This window comes from Oncorhynchus tshawytscha, linkage group LG06, assembly GCF_018296145.1.
Source record: "Oncorhynchus tshawytscha isolate Ot180627B linkage group LG06, Otsh_v2.0, whole genome shotgun sequence".
Taxonomy (NCBI): Eukaryota; Metazoa; Chordata; class Actinopteri; order Salmoniformes; family Salmonidae; genus Oncorhynchus; species Oncorhynchus tshawytscha.
This window is the reverse complement of record NC_056434.1, coordinates 3887953-3902952: the sequence shown is the minus strand read 5'-3', so window position 1 is coordinate 3902952 and position 15000 is coordinate 3887953. Positions and strand designations below refer to the sequence as shown.

General features: G+C 48.3%; 1 protein-coding gene across 1 annotated transcript in view; it reads left to right on the top strand.

Annotated features, from left to right (window-relative positions):
- The window catches only part of LOC112240813 (ras-related protein Rab-6B), a 207670-nt gene that overhangs the window by 175540 nt on the left and 17130 nt on the right, over positions 1–15000 (top strand). The window contains exons 6-7 of the mRNA XM_042322856.1: positions 14108–14157; positions 14306–14349. Of these exons, the coding sequence (XP_042178790.1) occupies positions 14108–14157; positions 14306–14349 (94 nt within the window). The remainder of the gene's footprint in view (positions 1–14107; positions 14158–14305; positions 14350–15000) is intronic.

The window sequence follows — 15000 nt, the reverse complement described above, 5'->3', positions numbered from 1 at the left end:
CGGTCCGTGTCCAATGTCTCTCTTCTCTCTCTTTTGAAAAGGTCTTTTGGGTCTTTGGGGATCCAATCAAAACACAAGTTAGTTGCGACACTGTCAGTCTGTCTCTACTCTACTTCAGAGTGACCTGGTGCCTCGTCACGCCTGAGCATGTTCCAACTGTAAGAGAGACCTGAGACGGAGAGAGAGAGAGCGAAAGAGAGAGAGAGGAATACATTGAGAAAAAGAGAGAGAAAGAGAAAGAAAAAGAGAGTGAAAGAGAGAGAGAAGGCCAGATACACAGAATAACAGAGATAACCAGGGAAATATAACAGGTGAGAAGACTGTAAACACTGGGGTAGTCAGTAAACACCGGGGGGTAGTCAGTAAACACCAGGGGGTAGTCAGTAAACACCAGGGGGTAGTCAGTAAACACCAGGGGGTAGTCAGTGAACACCGGGGGTCAGTATACACCAGGGGGTAGTCAGTGAACACCGGGGGAGTCAGTATACACCGGGGGAGTCAGTAAACACCGGGGGAGTCAGTATACACCGGGGAGTCAGTAAACACCGGGGGAGTCAGTATACACCGGGGAGTCAGTAAACACCAGGGGAGTCAGTATACACGGGGGAGTCAGTATACACCGGGGAGTCAGTATACACCGGGGGAGTCAGTATACACCGGGGAGTCAGTAAACACCGGGGAGTCAGTAAACACCGGGGGAGTCAGTATACACCGGGGGAGTCAGTAAACACCAGTCAGTATACACCGGGGAGTCAGTAAACACCGGGGGAGTCAGTAAACACCGGGGAGTCAGTATACACCGGGGAGTCAGTAAACACCGGGGAGTCAGTATACACCGGGGGAGTCAGTATACACCGGGGAGTCAGTAAACACCGGGGAGTCAGTAAACACCGGGGAGTCAGTATACACCGGGGGAGTCAGTAAACACCGGGGGAGTCAGTATACACCGGGGAGTCAGTATACACACAGGGGAGTCAGTAAACACCGGGGGAGTCAGTATACACCGGGGGAGTCAGTATACACCGGGGAGTCAGTAAACACCGGGGGAGTCAGTATACACCGGGGAGTCAGTATACACCGGGGGAGTCAGTAAACACCGGGGGGGAGTCAGTATACACCGGGGAGTCAGTATACACCGGGGAGTCAGTAAACACCGGGGGAGTCAGTAAACACCGGGGAGTCAGTATACACCGGGGGAGTCAGTATACACCGGGGAGTCAGTAAACACCGGGGAGTCAGTATACACCGGGGAGTCAGTAAACACCGGGGAGTCAGTATACACCGGGGAGTCAGTATACACCGGGGAGTCAGTATACACCGGGGGAGTCAGTAAACACCGGGGGAGTCAGTAAACACCGGGGAGTCAGTATACACCGGGGAGTCAGTAAACACCGGGGAGTCAGTATACACCGGGGAGTCAGTAAACACCGGGGGAGTCAGTAAACACCGGGGAGTCAGTATACACTGGGGTAGTCAGTAAACACCGGGGAGTCAGTAAACACCGGGGAGTCAGTATACACCGGGGAGTCAGTAAACACCGGGGAGTCAGTACACGCCGGGGAGTCAGTATACACCGGGGGAGTCAGTATACACCGGGGGAGTCAGTATACACCGGGGGAGTCAGTAAACACCGGGGGAGTCAGTATACACCGGGGGAGTCAGTAAACACCGGGGAGTCAGTAAACACCGGGGAGTCAGTATACACTGGGGGTAGTCAGTAAACACCGGGGGGAGTCAGTAAACACCGGGGGAGTCAGTATACACCGGGGAGTCAGTAAACACCGGGGAGTCAGTATCGGGGGAGTCAGTATACACCGGGGAGTCAGTATACACCGGGGGAGTCAGTAACACCGGGGAGTCAGTAAACACCGGGGTAGTCAGTAAACACCGGGGAGTCAGTAAACACTGGGGGTAGTCAGTAAACACCGGGGTAGTCGGTAAACACCGGGGTAGTCGGTAAACACCGGGGTAGTCAGTAAACACCGGGGGGTCAGTAAACACCGGGGTAGTCAGTAAACACCGGGAGGAGTCAGTAAACACTGGGGGTAGTCAGTAAACACTGGGGGTAATCAGTAAACACTGGGGGTAGTCAGTAAACACTGGGGGTAGACGGTAATCAGTAAACACTGGGGGTAGTCAGTAAACACTGGGGGTAGACGGTAATCAGTAAACACTGGGGGAGTCAGTAAACACTGGGGGTAGTCAGTAAACACTGGGGGTAATCAGTAAACACTGGGGGTAGTCAGTAAACACTGGGGTAGACGGTAATCAGTAAACACTGGGGAGTCAGTAAACACCGGGGGTAGTCAGTAAACACCGGGGTAGTCAGTAAACACCGGAGGGAGTCAGTAAACACTGGGGTAGTCAGTAAACACCGGGGTAGTCGGTAAACACTGGGGGTAGTCGGTAAACACCGGGGTAGTCAGTAAACACCGGGGAGTCAGTAAACACTGGGGGTAGTCAGTAAACACCGGGGTAGTCAGTAAACACTGGGGGTAGTCAGTAAACACCGGGGTAGTCAGTAAACACCGGGGTAGTCAGTAAACACCGGGAGTAGTCGGTCGTCAGTAAACACTGGGGGTAGTCAGTAAACACTGGGGGTAGTCAGTAAACACTGGGGGTAGTCAACTGTCGTACAGTGATGATTCAACACCCTGCCCTGTCATACAGTAATGATTCACCCCCTACCCTGTCATACAGTAATGATTCACCTCCCTACCCTGTCGTACAGTAATGATTCACCTCCCTACCCTGTCATACAGTAATGATTCACCCCCCTACCCTGTCATACAGTAATGATTCACCTCCCTACCCTGTCATACAGTAATGATTCACCTCCCTACCCTGTCAGACAGTAATGATTCACCTCCCTACCCTGTCGTACAGTAATGATTCACCTCCCTACCCTGTCATACAGTATTGATTCACCTCCCTACCCTGTCATACAGTAATGATTCACCTCCCTACCCTGTCATACAGTAATGATTCACCTCCCTACCCTGTCATACAGTAATGATTCACCTCCCTACCCTGTCATAGAGTAATGATTCACCTCCCTACCCTGTCATACAGTAATGATTCACCTCCCTACCCTGTCATACAATAATGATTCACCTCCCTACCGTGTCATACAGTAATGATTCACCTCCCTACCCTTTCGTACAGTAATGATTCACCTCCCTACCCTGTTGTACAGTAATGATTCACCTCCCTACCCTGTCATACAATAATGATTCACCTCCCTACCGTGTCATACAGTAATGATTCACCTCCCTACCCTGTCAGACAGTAATAATTCACCTTCCTACCCTGTCATACAGTAATGATTCACCTCCCTACCCTGTCAGACAGTAATGATTCACCTCCCTACCCTGTCAGACAGTAATGATTCACCTCCCTACCCTGTCAGACAGTAATGATTCACCTTCCTACCCTGTCATACAGTAATGATTCACCTCCCTACCCTGTCAGACAGTAATGATTCACCTCCCTACCCTGTCAGACAGTAATGATTCACCTCCCTACCCTGTCAGACAGTAATGATTCACCTCCCTACCCTGTCGTACAGTAATGATTCACCTCCCTACCCTGTCGTACAGTCTAAACAGAGAAACTAGACACTCACAGACACTCCTGATGTTCTCTCTCTTGGAATGTCCGGACATTGGAGAAACCCCCTAATGATGCCAGTAATTGGTAAAACACATCTGACCTTCAAGTTGTCGGTCCCTGGTGTTGCTGATTGGCACTGAGTTTTAAATCATTCTCACTTTCACAGACCACAATATTAAATAGGAAAATATCTCACACACAATCTGTGATTACTTGCTGCAGGTGCATAGGAATTGTTTGATGAAATGACCATGATATGAAATATGACAAGGAGGAGGGAGGAGGGAGGACTCAGGTAGTCAAAGACTTGGTCTGTGTATGTTGTCAGATGCATCGAATACTATAGACCTTACCATGAAATGCTGAATACAACCTTACCATGAAATGCTGAATACAACCTTACCATGAAATGCTGAATACAACCTTACCATGAAATGCTGAATACAACCTTACCATGAAATGCTGAATACAACCTTACCATGAAATGCTGAATATTACCTTACCATGAAGTACTTACTTACAAAAGTCCTTAAACCAACAATCTAGTTCAAGAAATAGTTAATCAAATATTTATTAAATAAACTAAAGTAAAAAATATCAACAACGAGGCTATATACAGGGTATTACGGTACAGAGTCAATGTGGAGGCTATATACAGAGGGTACCGGTACAGAGTCAATGTGGAGGCTATATACAGGGAGTACCGGTACAGAGTCAATGTGGAGGCTATATACAGGGTATTACGGTACAGAGTCAATGTGGAGGCTATATACAGGGTGTTACGGTACAGAGTCAATGTGGAGGGTTACAGGTTAGTAACAAGGCTTTATACAGGGGGTACCGGTACAGAGTCAATGTGCAGGGTTACAGGTTAGTAACAAGGCTATATACAGGGGTACCTGTCAGAGTCAATGTGGAGGCTATACAGGGGTTCCGGTACAGAGTCTATGTGGAGGTTATATTACGGTACAGAGTCAATGTGAGGGTTACAGGTTAGTAACAAGGCTATATACAGGGGGTACCGGTACAGAGTCAATGTGGAGTCTATATACAGGGGTACCGGTACAGAGTCAATGTGCAGGGTTACAGGTTAGTAACGAGGATGTATACAGGGGGGTACAGAGTCAATGTGGAGTCTATATACAGGGGGTAGTACAGAGTCCATGTGGAGGCTATATACAGGGTGTACCGGTACAGAGTCAGTGTGGAGGATATATACAGGGTGTTACAGTACAGAGTCAGTGTGGAGGCTATATACAGGGTATTACGGTACAGAGTCAATGTGGAGGCTATATACAGGGGGTACCGGTACAGAGTCAATGTGGAGGTATACAGGGGTTATGGTACAGAGTCAATGTGGAGGTTTATACAGGGGTACCGGTACAGAGTCAATGTGGAGTCTATATACAGGGGTACCGGTACAGAGTCAATGTGGAGGCTATATACAGGGGGTACCGGTACAGAGTCAATGTGGAGGCTATATACAGGGTGTACCGGTACAGAGTCAGTGTGGAGGATATATACAGGGTGTTACAGTACAGAGTCAGTGTGGAGGCTATATACAGGGTATTACGGTACAGAGTCAATGTGGAGGCTATATACAGGGGTACCGGTACAGAGTCAATGTGGAGGCTATATACAGGGTGTTATGGTACAGAGTCAATGTGGAGGTTATATACAGGGTGTTATGGTACAGAGTCAATGTGGAGGTTATATACAGGGGGTACCGGTACAGAGTCAATGTGGAGGCTATATACAGGGTGTTATGGTACAGAGTCAATGTGGAGGTTATATACAGGGGTACCGGTACAGAGTCAATGTGGAGGCTATATCAGGGAGTGTACAGAGTCAATGTGGAGGCTATATACAGGGTGTACCGGTACAGAGTCAATGTGGAGGCTATATACAGGGTGTTACAGTACAGAGTCAGTGTGGAGGATATACGGTACAGAGGTGGAGGTATACAGGGGTACAGAGTCAATGTGGAGGCTATATACAGGGTATTACGGTACAGAGTCAATGTGGAGGCTATATACAGGGTGTACCGGTACAGAGTCAATGTGGAGGCTGTATACAGGGTGTACCGGTACAGAGTCAATGTGGAGGCTATATACAGGGTGTTACGGTACAGAGTCAATGTGGAGGCTATATACAGGGGGTACCGGTACAGAGTCAATGTGGAGGGTTACAGGTTATTTGAGGTAATTTGTACATGTAAGAAGTAGTAAAGTGACTATGCATAGATAATAAACAGCGAGTAGCAGCAGTGTAAAAAGAGTAAAAAGAAGGGGGGGGTCAATGTAAATAGTTTGGGTGGCCATTTGATTGATTAATTGGTAGTCTTATGGCTTGGGGGTAGAAGCTGTTAAGGAGCTTTCCGGTATCGCTGGCCGTGCCATAGCAGAGAGAACAATCTATGACTTGGGTGACTGGGGTTGGCTCCAGTGATGTACTGGGCCGTACGCACTACCCTCTGTAGCGCCTTAAGGTCAGATGCCGAGCAGTTGCCGTACCAGGCGGTGATGCAACCGGTCAGGATGCTCTCGATGGTGCAGCTGTAGACATTTTTTAGTATCTGGGGGACCCAAGCCAAATCTTTTCAGTCCTCTGAGGGGGAAAAGGTTTTGTCGTGCCCTCTTCAGAACTGTCTTGGTGTGTTTGGACCATGAGATTTGTTGGTGATGTGGACACCAAGGAACTTGAAACTCTCAACCTGCTCCACTACAGCCTCGTCGATGTGAATGGGAGTGTGTTTGGCCCGCCTTTTCCTGTAGTCCACGATCAGCTCCTTTGTCTTGCTCACGTTGAGGAAGAGGTTGTTGTCCTGGCACCTCCCGGCCAGGTCTCTGACCTCCTCCCTGTAGGCTGTCTCATCGTTGTCAGTGATCAGGCCTACCACTGTTGTGTCGTCAGCAAACTTAATGATGGTGTTGGAGTCGTGCTTGGCCAAACAGTTATGGGTGAACAGGGAGTACCAGGAGGGGACTGAGCACGCACACCTGAGGGGCCCCCGTGTTGAGGATCAGCGTGGCAGATGTGTTGTTGCCTACCCTTACCACCTGGGGGCGGCCCGTCAGGAAATCCAGGATCCTGTTGCAGAGGGAGGTGTTTTGTCCCAGGGTCCTTTGTGTGCACTATGGTGTTGAACGCTGAGCTGTAGTCAAGGAACAGCATTCTCACGTAGGTGTTCCTTTTGTCCAGGTGGGAAAGGGCAGTGTGGAGTGCGATTGAGATTGCGTCATCTGGTGATCTGTTGGGGCAGTACTAACATTGGAGTGGGTCTAGGGTTTCCAGGATGATGGTGTTGATGTGAGTCATGACCAGCCTTTCAAAGTACTTCATGGCTACCGATGTGAGTACTTCGGGGCGCTAGTCATTTAGGCAGGTTACCTTCACTTTCTTGTGCACAGGGAATATGGTGGTTTGCTTGAAAACATGTAGGTATTACAGACTCGGTCAGGGAGAGGTTGAAAATACGGGGAAGACACTTGCCAATTGGTCAGCGAATGCTCTGAGTACACGTCCTGGTAATCCATCTGGCCTAGACCTTGTGAACGTTGACCTGTTTAAAGGTCTTGCTCACATCGGATACGGAGAGCGTGATCACACAGTCGTCAGGAACAGCCGGTAGGAGCCAAATGCCTTTCATGGTGATGTGTTAAAAAATCTGGAGTTGTTATTTATGGACAGCATGTCAGCCTATATAGAGGCACTTTCAGCCACATTCAATTAAACATGAATCATAACATCAATCTGTCAGTTTGCCTCAGTGCTGCTCACTTCTTCCCATAGCCTCCTTTAAGGTTCTGCTCTGCTCTCTGCTGTCTGCTGTCTGCTCCCTGCTCTCTGCTCCCTGCTCCCTGCTCTCTGCTCCCTGCTCTCTGCTCTCTGCTCTCTGCTCTCTGCTCTCTGCTCTCTGCTGTCTGCTGTCTGCTCTCTGCTCTCTGCTCTCTCTGCTCTCTGCTCTCTGCTCTCTGCTGTCTGCTCCCTGCTCTCTGCTGTCTGCTCCCTGCTCTCTGCTGTCTGCTCCCTGCTCTCTGCTGTCTGCTCCCTGCTCTCTGCTCTCTGCTCTCTGCTCTCTGCTGTCTGCTGTCTGCTCTCTGCTCTCTGCTCTCTGCTCTCTGCTCTCTGCTGTCTGCTGTCTGCTCTCTGCTCTCTGCTGTCTGCTGTCTGCTCTCTTGCTCCCTGCTCTCTGCTCTCTGCTCTCTGCTGTCTGCTGTCTGCTCTCTGCTCTCTGCTGTCTGCTCTCTGCTCTCTGCTCTCTGCTCTCTGCTCTCTGCTCTCTGGTCTCTGCTCCCTGCTCTCTGCTGTCTGCTGTCTGCTCTCTGCTCTCTGCTCTCTGCTCCCTGCTCTCTGCTCTCTGCTCTCTGCTCCCTGCTCTCTGCTGTCTGCTCTCTGCTGTCTGCTCCCTGCTGTCTGCTCCCTGCTCTCTGCTCTCTGCTCTCTGCTCTCTGCTCTCTGCTCTCTGCTGTCTGCTCCCTGCTCTCTGCTGTCTGCTCTGCTCCCTGCTCTCTGCTGTCTGCTCTCTGCTGTCTGCTCCCTGCTGTCTGCTCCCTGCTCTCTGCTCTCTGCTCTCTGCTGTCTGCTCTCTGCTCTCTGCTCTCTGCTCTCTGCTGTCTGCTCTCTGCTCTCTGCTGTCTGCTGTCTGCTCTCTGCTGTCTGCTCCCTGCTGTCTGCTGTCTGCTGTCTGCTGTCTGCATGCAGCTACAGTGTCTAATTGATCTGGAGAAAGACAGGGAAGGCAGATAAAGTGCTGTGAAATGCAGTTTCCTGAGTCAGACTGACTGGATCAGTCAATAAACATTCAAGGAAGGTGGCCATTAAGGAGGATAATAACTATTTCGGGCTGTAGGACAGGTATTAGGACAGGGATTAGATCAGGCTGTAGGACATGAATTAGATCAGGCTGTAGGACAGGGATTAGGACAGGGATTAGATCAGGCTGTAGAACAGGGATTAGATCAGGCTGTAGGATAGGGATTAGATCAGGCTGTAGGATAGGGATTAGATCAGGCTGTAGGACAGGTATTAGGACAGGGATAGATCAGGCTGTGGGACAGGGATTAGATCAGGCTGTAGGACAGGGTTAGATCAGGCTGTGGGACAGGGGTTAGATCAGGCTGTAGGACAGGGATTAGATCAGGCTGTAGGACAGGGATTAGATCAGGCTGTAGGATAGGGATTAGATCAGGCTGTAGGATAGGGATTAGATCAGGCTGTAGGACAGGGATTAGATCAGGCTGTAGGACAGGTATTAGGACAGGGATAGATCAGGCTGTGGGACAGGGATTAGATCAGGCTGTAGGACAGGGGTTAGATCAGGCTGTGGGACAGGGGTTAGATCAGGCTGTAGGACAGGGATTAGATCAGGCTGTAGGACAGGGACTAGATCAGGCTTTAGGACAGGGTTTAGATCAGGCTGTAGGACAGGGATTAGATCAGGCTGTAGGACAGGGGTTAGATTAGGCTGTGGACAGGGGTTAGATCAGGCTGTAGAACAGGGGTTAATTCAGGCTGTAGGACAGGGATTAGATCAGGCTGTAGGACAGGGATTAGATCAGGCTGTAGGACAGGGATTAGATCAGGCTGTAGGACAGGGATTAGATCAGGCTGTAGGACAGGGATTAGATCAGGCTGTAGGACAGGGATTAGATCAGGCTGTAGGACAGGGATTAGATCAGGCTGTGGGACAGGGATTAGATCAGGCTGTAGGACAGGGATTAGATCAGGCTGTAGGACAGGGATTAGATGGTGCAGTGTGTTGACATGGTGTGTTGACATGGTGCAGTGTGTTGAGACTGGTGTGTTAACATGGTGTGTTGACATGGTGCAGTGTGTTGACATGGTGTGTTGACATGGTGTGTTGACATGGTGTGTTGACATGGTGCAGTGTGTTGAGACTGGTTTGTTGACATGGTGCAGTGTGTTGAGACTGGTGTGTTGACATGGTGTGTTGACATGGTGTTGACAGTGTGTTGACGGTGTGATGTGTGACACGGTGTGTTGACACGGTGTGTTGACAGTGTGATGACACGGTGTGTTGACACGGTGTGTTGACATGGTGTGTTGACACGGTGTGTTGACACGGTGTGTTGACATGGTGTGTTGACATGGTGCGTTGACATGGTGTGTTGACACAGTGTGTTGACACGGCGTGATGACACGGTGTGTTGACACGGTGTGTTGACACGGTGTGTTGACATGGTGTGTTGACATGGTGTGTTGACATGCTTCCAAACCCAAAATGACATAAACAATCAACAATATCAAAAATCATGATCAATCAACTGATTTCTATTTTTCTTTTCTATTTTGTAGGCTACTGTCTGTAATCTGTCGCAATATATTTCATGATGTGCCAAATCGGTGATATAGTGCATTTAGAGTAAACCGCCTCAATGTTTGTTGCTTTAGGTGGTAATATCTCACTGATCCGTGGTCAGTATTATAAAATATTATTGAGCACATTTTAAGGAACGATTTGAAGAGAGAAAGCTGATCCGAGATCAGCCCTCCCTTTCTTTCGATCCTATCAGTATCGACACACGCTCCAACGACGCACTCAGTGACCGTTCTCTCGTGTGGTGTTTAGGGAAACGCGTGTTTCGTCTTCGGACGTTGTAAGGAAAGATGGGTCTTTAAAACAATAGTAAGCTTAAATTCCATCGCTATGGAAACCGGGCCTTAGTCTCCCCCCCCCACCCCATTTTACAGTGATGTCAGTGTGAATGATCTGTCCAGAAACACACTGATTGTTCTGTCGTTAAGTGTTTACTGTCTGACAGCAGAGGCTGATTTTTCATCTCTACTTAAGCGTTTAACCCTATACTCAAGCGGCTGGTAGAGCGTATTGACAGAGAATCAATTTACAAGTTAGACTGCCACACCGTGTCGTGTGTAAGAAAACTCAAAATCACTCACCGAAGATATTGGATAAAAGGCAGGAATTCACTTGGTGATCAATGAATATTGCATCATTCCTGTTAGAAGAGACCTTGAAGAGTAGGAATATGTAAATAAATGGTTAAAATGTAAAAACCAGGCGCTTTATATGTCAGTAAAAGTATGGTGAAACAAGAATAGGGTATGAAAAATACTGTTGTGAAAAATTGGATTTAATTGTAGACAAGATACTATTTTATGCAACATACATGGGTTAAACCACTTTTCATATCCACGGGGTCAATTAATAAATATTCAGTCTTGCATATAATATACATGTATTACCTCAAAATGTAGTCTGAACATGATTGAAGATAATTTGAAACTCAAGAAAAAAAATTTTTGGGGGGGAGATTGCTTTGGGGGAGAGACCCATTAATTTCAATGTAATTGCATACTCATGTTAGGACACTGACATTTGACTTTAGTCCTCATTTAACAATGCTTACCTACCTTATGAAAGCCATTGAAGCAGACCTAAAGTAAATGATACAATATGTTTAGGATTAGCTAAAATGCTATGCAAATAACCATTCTGATGTGGAATTGCTATGAAACTCTGATGACTTCTCAATCTCCTAGTAGAGATCTGTAATTTCCAAATTAAACATAACATTTGTATAAAATAAAAAACAATGTGTGTGTCTTATTGAAGTTGTTAGTAACAGGAATTCAAGGTTAAATAATTTTATGCACAAATATTGATATAATAACCATTAAATTGAAGTTAACTTGGAGTCAACTATGAAAGAAAAGCATGCAATTAATTAAGGAAAGCATGCAGTTAATTAGGATCCAGATTAAATAAATGATGATGAACTTTACAGGGTGGTGGAAGTGCACGTCGATGAGTTTGATGCTCCATGCCAATAAATATTGAGATTCTTATTCTGGTGACATCGATCCTTGGCTGCCTTTTGACAAATAGAAATAATGGCATCTATAAATAATCTCATGTAGACTCGCCTACCAGCACTGTATCTGCCAGCTGTTGGGCTAGAGACCACATGCCAAGACCAGAGGAGGCACTTGCTATTTTTAACACAACAGTTTGCCAGCAGCATACCAATCTGGCCAGCAGCATACCAATCTGGCCAGCAGCATACCACCCTGGCCAGCAGCATACCACCCTGGCCAGCAGCATACCACCCTGGCCAGCAGCATACCACCCTGGCCAGCAGCATACCAATCTGGCCAGCAGAATACCAATCTGGCCAGCAGCATACCAATCTGGCCAGCAGCATACCACCCTGGCCAGCAGCATACCACCCTGGCCAGCAGCATACCACCCTGGACAGCAGCATACCACCCTGCATACCACTGCTGGCTTACTTCTGAAGCTAAGCAGGGTTGGTCCTGGTCAGTCCCTGGATGGGAGACCAGATGCTGTTGGAGGGCCAGTAGGGGGCACTCTTTCCTCTGGTCTATCTTTTCATCCAAAAACACAGATTTTTAACATTTTTCAACGTCTTTTCACTGTCTTTTTCTCTGAGCTGGCTGGGTTGTGTAGTCAGCCTAGCAGGACGCTGTAGTCTCCTCACCATGCTGTTTGACTTTACTAGCTGTTCTTTGCCAGGGCAAAGGCAAATTTAATCACATTTGTAAGCGCATGTGCCAGATTTAGCCAGCCCGCTAATATTCAACTGTGGACCCCTCCTTCCATTCTGTAGACCCCTCCTTCCATTCTGTAAACCCCTCCTTCCATTCTGTAAACCCCTCCTTCCATTCTGTGGACCCCTCCTTCCATTCTGTAGACCCCTCCTTCCACCCCTCCTTCCATTCTGTGGACCCCTCCTTCCACCCCTCCTTCCATTCTGTGGACCCCTCCTTCCATTCTGTAGACCCCTCCTTCCATTCTGTGGACCCCTCCTTCCATTCTGTGGACCCCTCCTTCCATTCTGTGGACCCCTCCTTCCATTCTGTGGACCCCTCCTTCCATTCTGTGGACCCCCCTTCCATTCTTCCATTCTGTAGACCCCTCCTTCCATTCTGACCCCTCCTTCCAGACCCCTCCTTCCATTCTGTAGACCCCTCCTTCCATTCTGTGGACCCCTCCTTCCATTCTGTAAACCCCTCCTTCCATTCTGTAGACCCCTCCTTCCATTCTGTAGACCCCTCCTTCCATTCTGTGGACCCCTCCTTCCATTCTGTAAACCCCTCCTTCCATTCTGTAGACCCCTCCTTCCATTCTGTAGACCCCTCCTTCCATTCTGTAACCCCTCCTTCCATTCTGTAGACCCCTCCTTCCATTCTGTCCAGACCCCTCCTTCCATTCTGTCCAGACCCCTCCTTCCATTCTGTGGACCCCTCCTTCCATTCTGTGGACCCCTCCTTCCATTCTGTGGACCCCTCCTTCCATTCTGTAGACCCCTCCTTCCATTCTGTAGACCCCCTCCTTCCATTCTGTGGACCCCTCCTTCCATTCTGTGGACCCCTCCTTCCATTCTGTAGACCCCTCCTTCCATTCTGTAGACCCCTCCTTCCATTCTGTGGACCCCTCCTTCCATTCTGTAAACCCCTCCTTCCATTCTGTAGACCCCTCCTTCCATTCCCCTCCTTCCATTCTGTAGACCCCTCCTTCCATTCTGTAAACCCCTCCTTCCATTCTGTAGACCCCTCCTTCCATTCTGTAGACCCCTCCTTCCATTCTGTAAACCCCTCCCCCTCCTTCCAATCTCCTTCCAGTAAACCCCTCCTTCCATTCTGTAAACCCCTCCTTCCATTCTGTAAACCCCTCCTTCCATTCTGTGGACCCCTCCTTCCATTCTGTAGACCCCTCCTTCCATTCTGTAGACCCCTCCTTCCATTCTGTAAACCCCTCCTTCCATTCTGTAGACCCCTCCTTCCATTCTGACCCCTCCTTCCATTCTGACCCCTCCTTCCATTCTGTAAACCCCTCCTTCCATTCTGTAGACCCCTCCTTCCATTCTGTAGACCCCTCATTCCATTCTGTAAACCCCTCCTTCCATTCTGTAAACCCCTCCTTCCATTCTGTGGACCCCTCCTTCCATTCTGTAGACCCCCCTTCATTCTTCCATTCTGTAGACCCCTCCTTCCATTCTGTAGACCCCTCCTTCCATTCTTCCATTCTGTAGACCCCCCTTCCATTCTGTAGACCCCTCCTTCCATTCTGTAAACCCCTCCTTCCATTCTGTAGACCCCTCCTTCCATTCTGTAGACCCCTCCTTCCATTCTGTAGACCCCTCCTTCCATTCTGTGGACCCCTCCTTCCATTCTGTGGACCCCTAGTAATAGGCAGTAATTAATAAATTTTTTGGGCCACAACACCATCAATCAGCTTCACCATAGTGAACGATGTTAATGAACGATGTTAGATGTGCTGTTAGGTGAGTGCTGGTAGACAGTGCTGCTGGCTGTGGCTTGTTGTAGTCTGTAGACCACAGTACCTCACCATTGGGCACAAACTGGTTGAATCAACGTTGAAAAATGATTTTGATTTGCAAAATAAAGTCATCAACTGTTCCCCCGGGTCACTGCTTATTTAAGATGTTCTTCAGTCAGTGGTTTGATGATTCCTGTCCTCTCCTCCCAGGCAGATCACCATAGAGGAAGGAGAACAGCGGGCCAAGGAGCTCCTCCCAGGCAAGACATCACCAGGTTATGAGACCAGCCAAGAAGGACGTCAAACAGGTTAGTGTTCATTGAGACCAGCGCCAAGACAGGCTCAGCGTCAAACAGGTTGGTTTATTGAGACCAGCGCCAAGACAGGCTACAACGTCAAACAGGTTAGTGTTTATTGAGACCAGCGCCAAGACAGGCTACAACGTCAAACAGGTTGGTGTTTATTGAGACCAGCGCCAAGACACTCTACAGCCGTGAATTTGCATGTCTGTATAATTTTCTTTCAGTGGCTAAGTCCCTCTGAGTGTTGACAACACTACATCTCTGTGTCGTATTTCTGCATGAACCACATCTACTGATTATATCTGTCACTGTCAGTGCTGACAGGAAACGGTTCAGTGGCAGAGGGCATGACTGAGTCCTTTTTCCCACGACTGACTTGTCCTTTGATTTATGAGTAATTAACAGTGACTAGTGTAAAGTCTTTGTAATCAAATATATAATGGGCTTTGGTTGGAATCAGGTCTATTACCACGAACTGCAGGAAGTCAGAGAGAGCAAGAAGTGAGATCGAGAGAGCTGGGTTGAGAGAGAGACGACCACTGCCTGATATCAATTAGTATCAATTGTACAAGGTTGTACCAATGGTCTATGAATGACACAGGCGAGCCAGCAGGGTTAACAGTGGGGTGTTTATCCTCTTTGTTTGATCAGTTATGCTCTGGTCCCTTTGTTCCATTAGTGGTCCTGAAGTAATGCAGAACAATGGGTCATGTGTTTGCCTCAGTGCTGGGTGACAACGTGGTTCCCTTCACAGACACAATATACTGTTAGCTTGTCTTTTATAAAACACTTTATTAACTA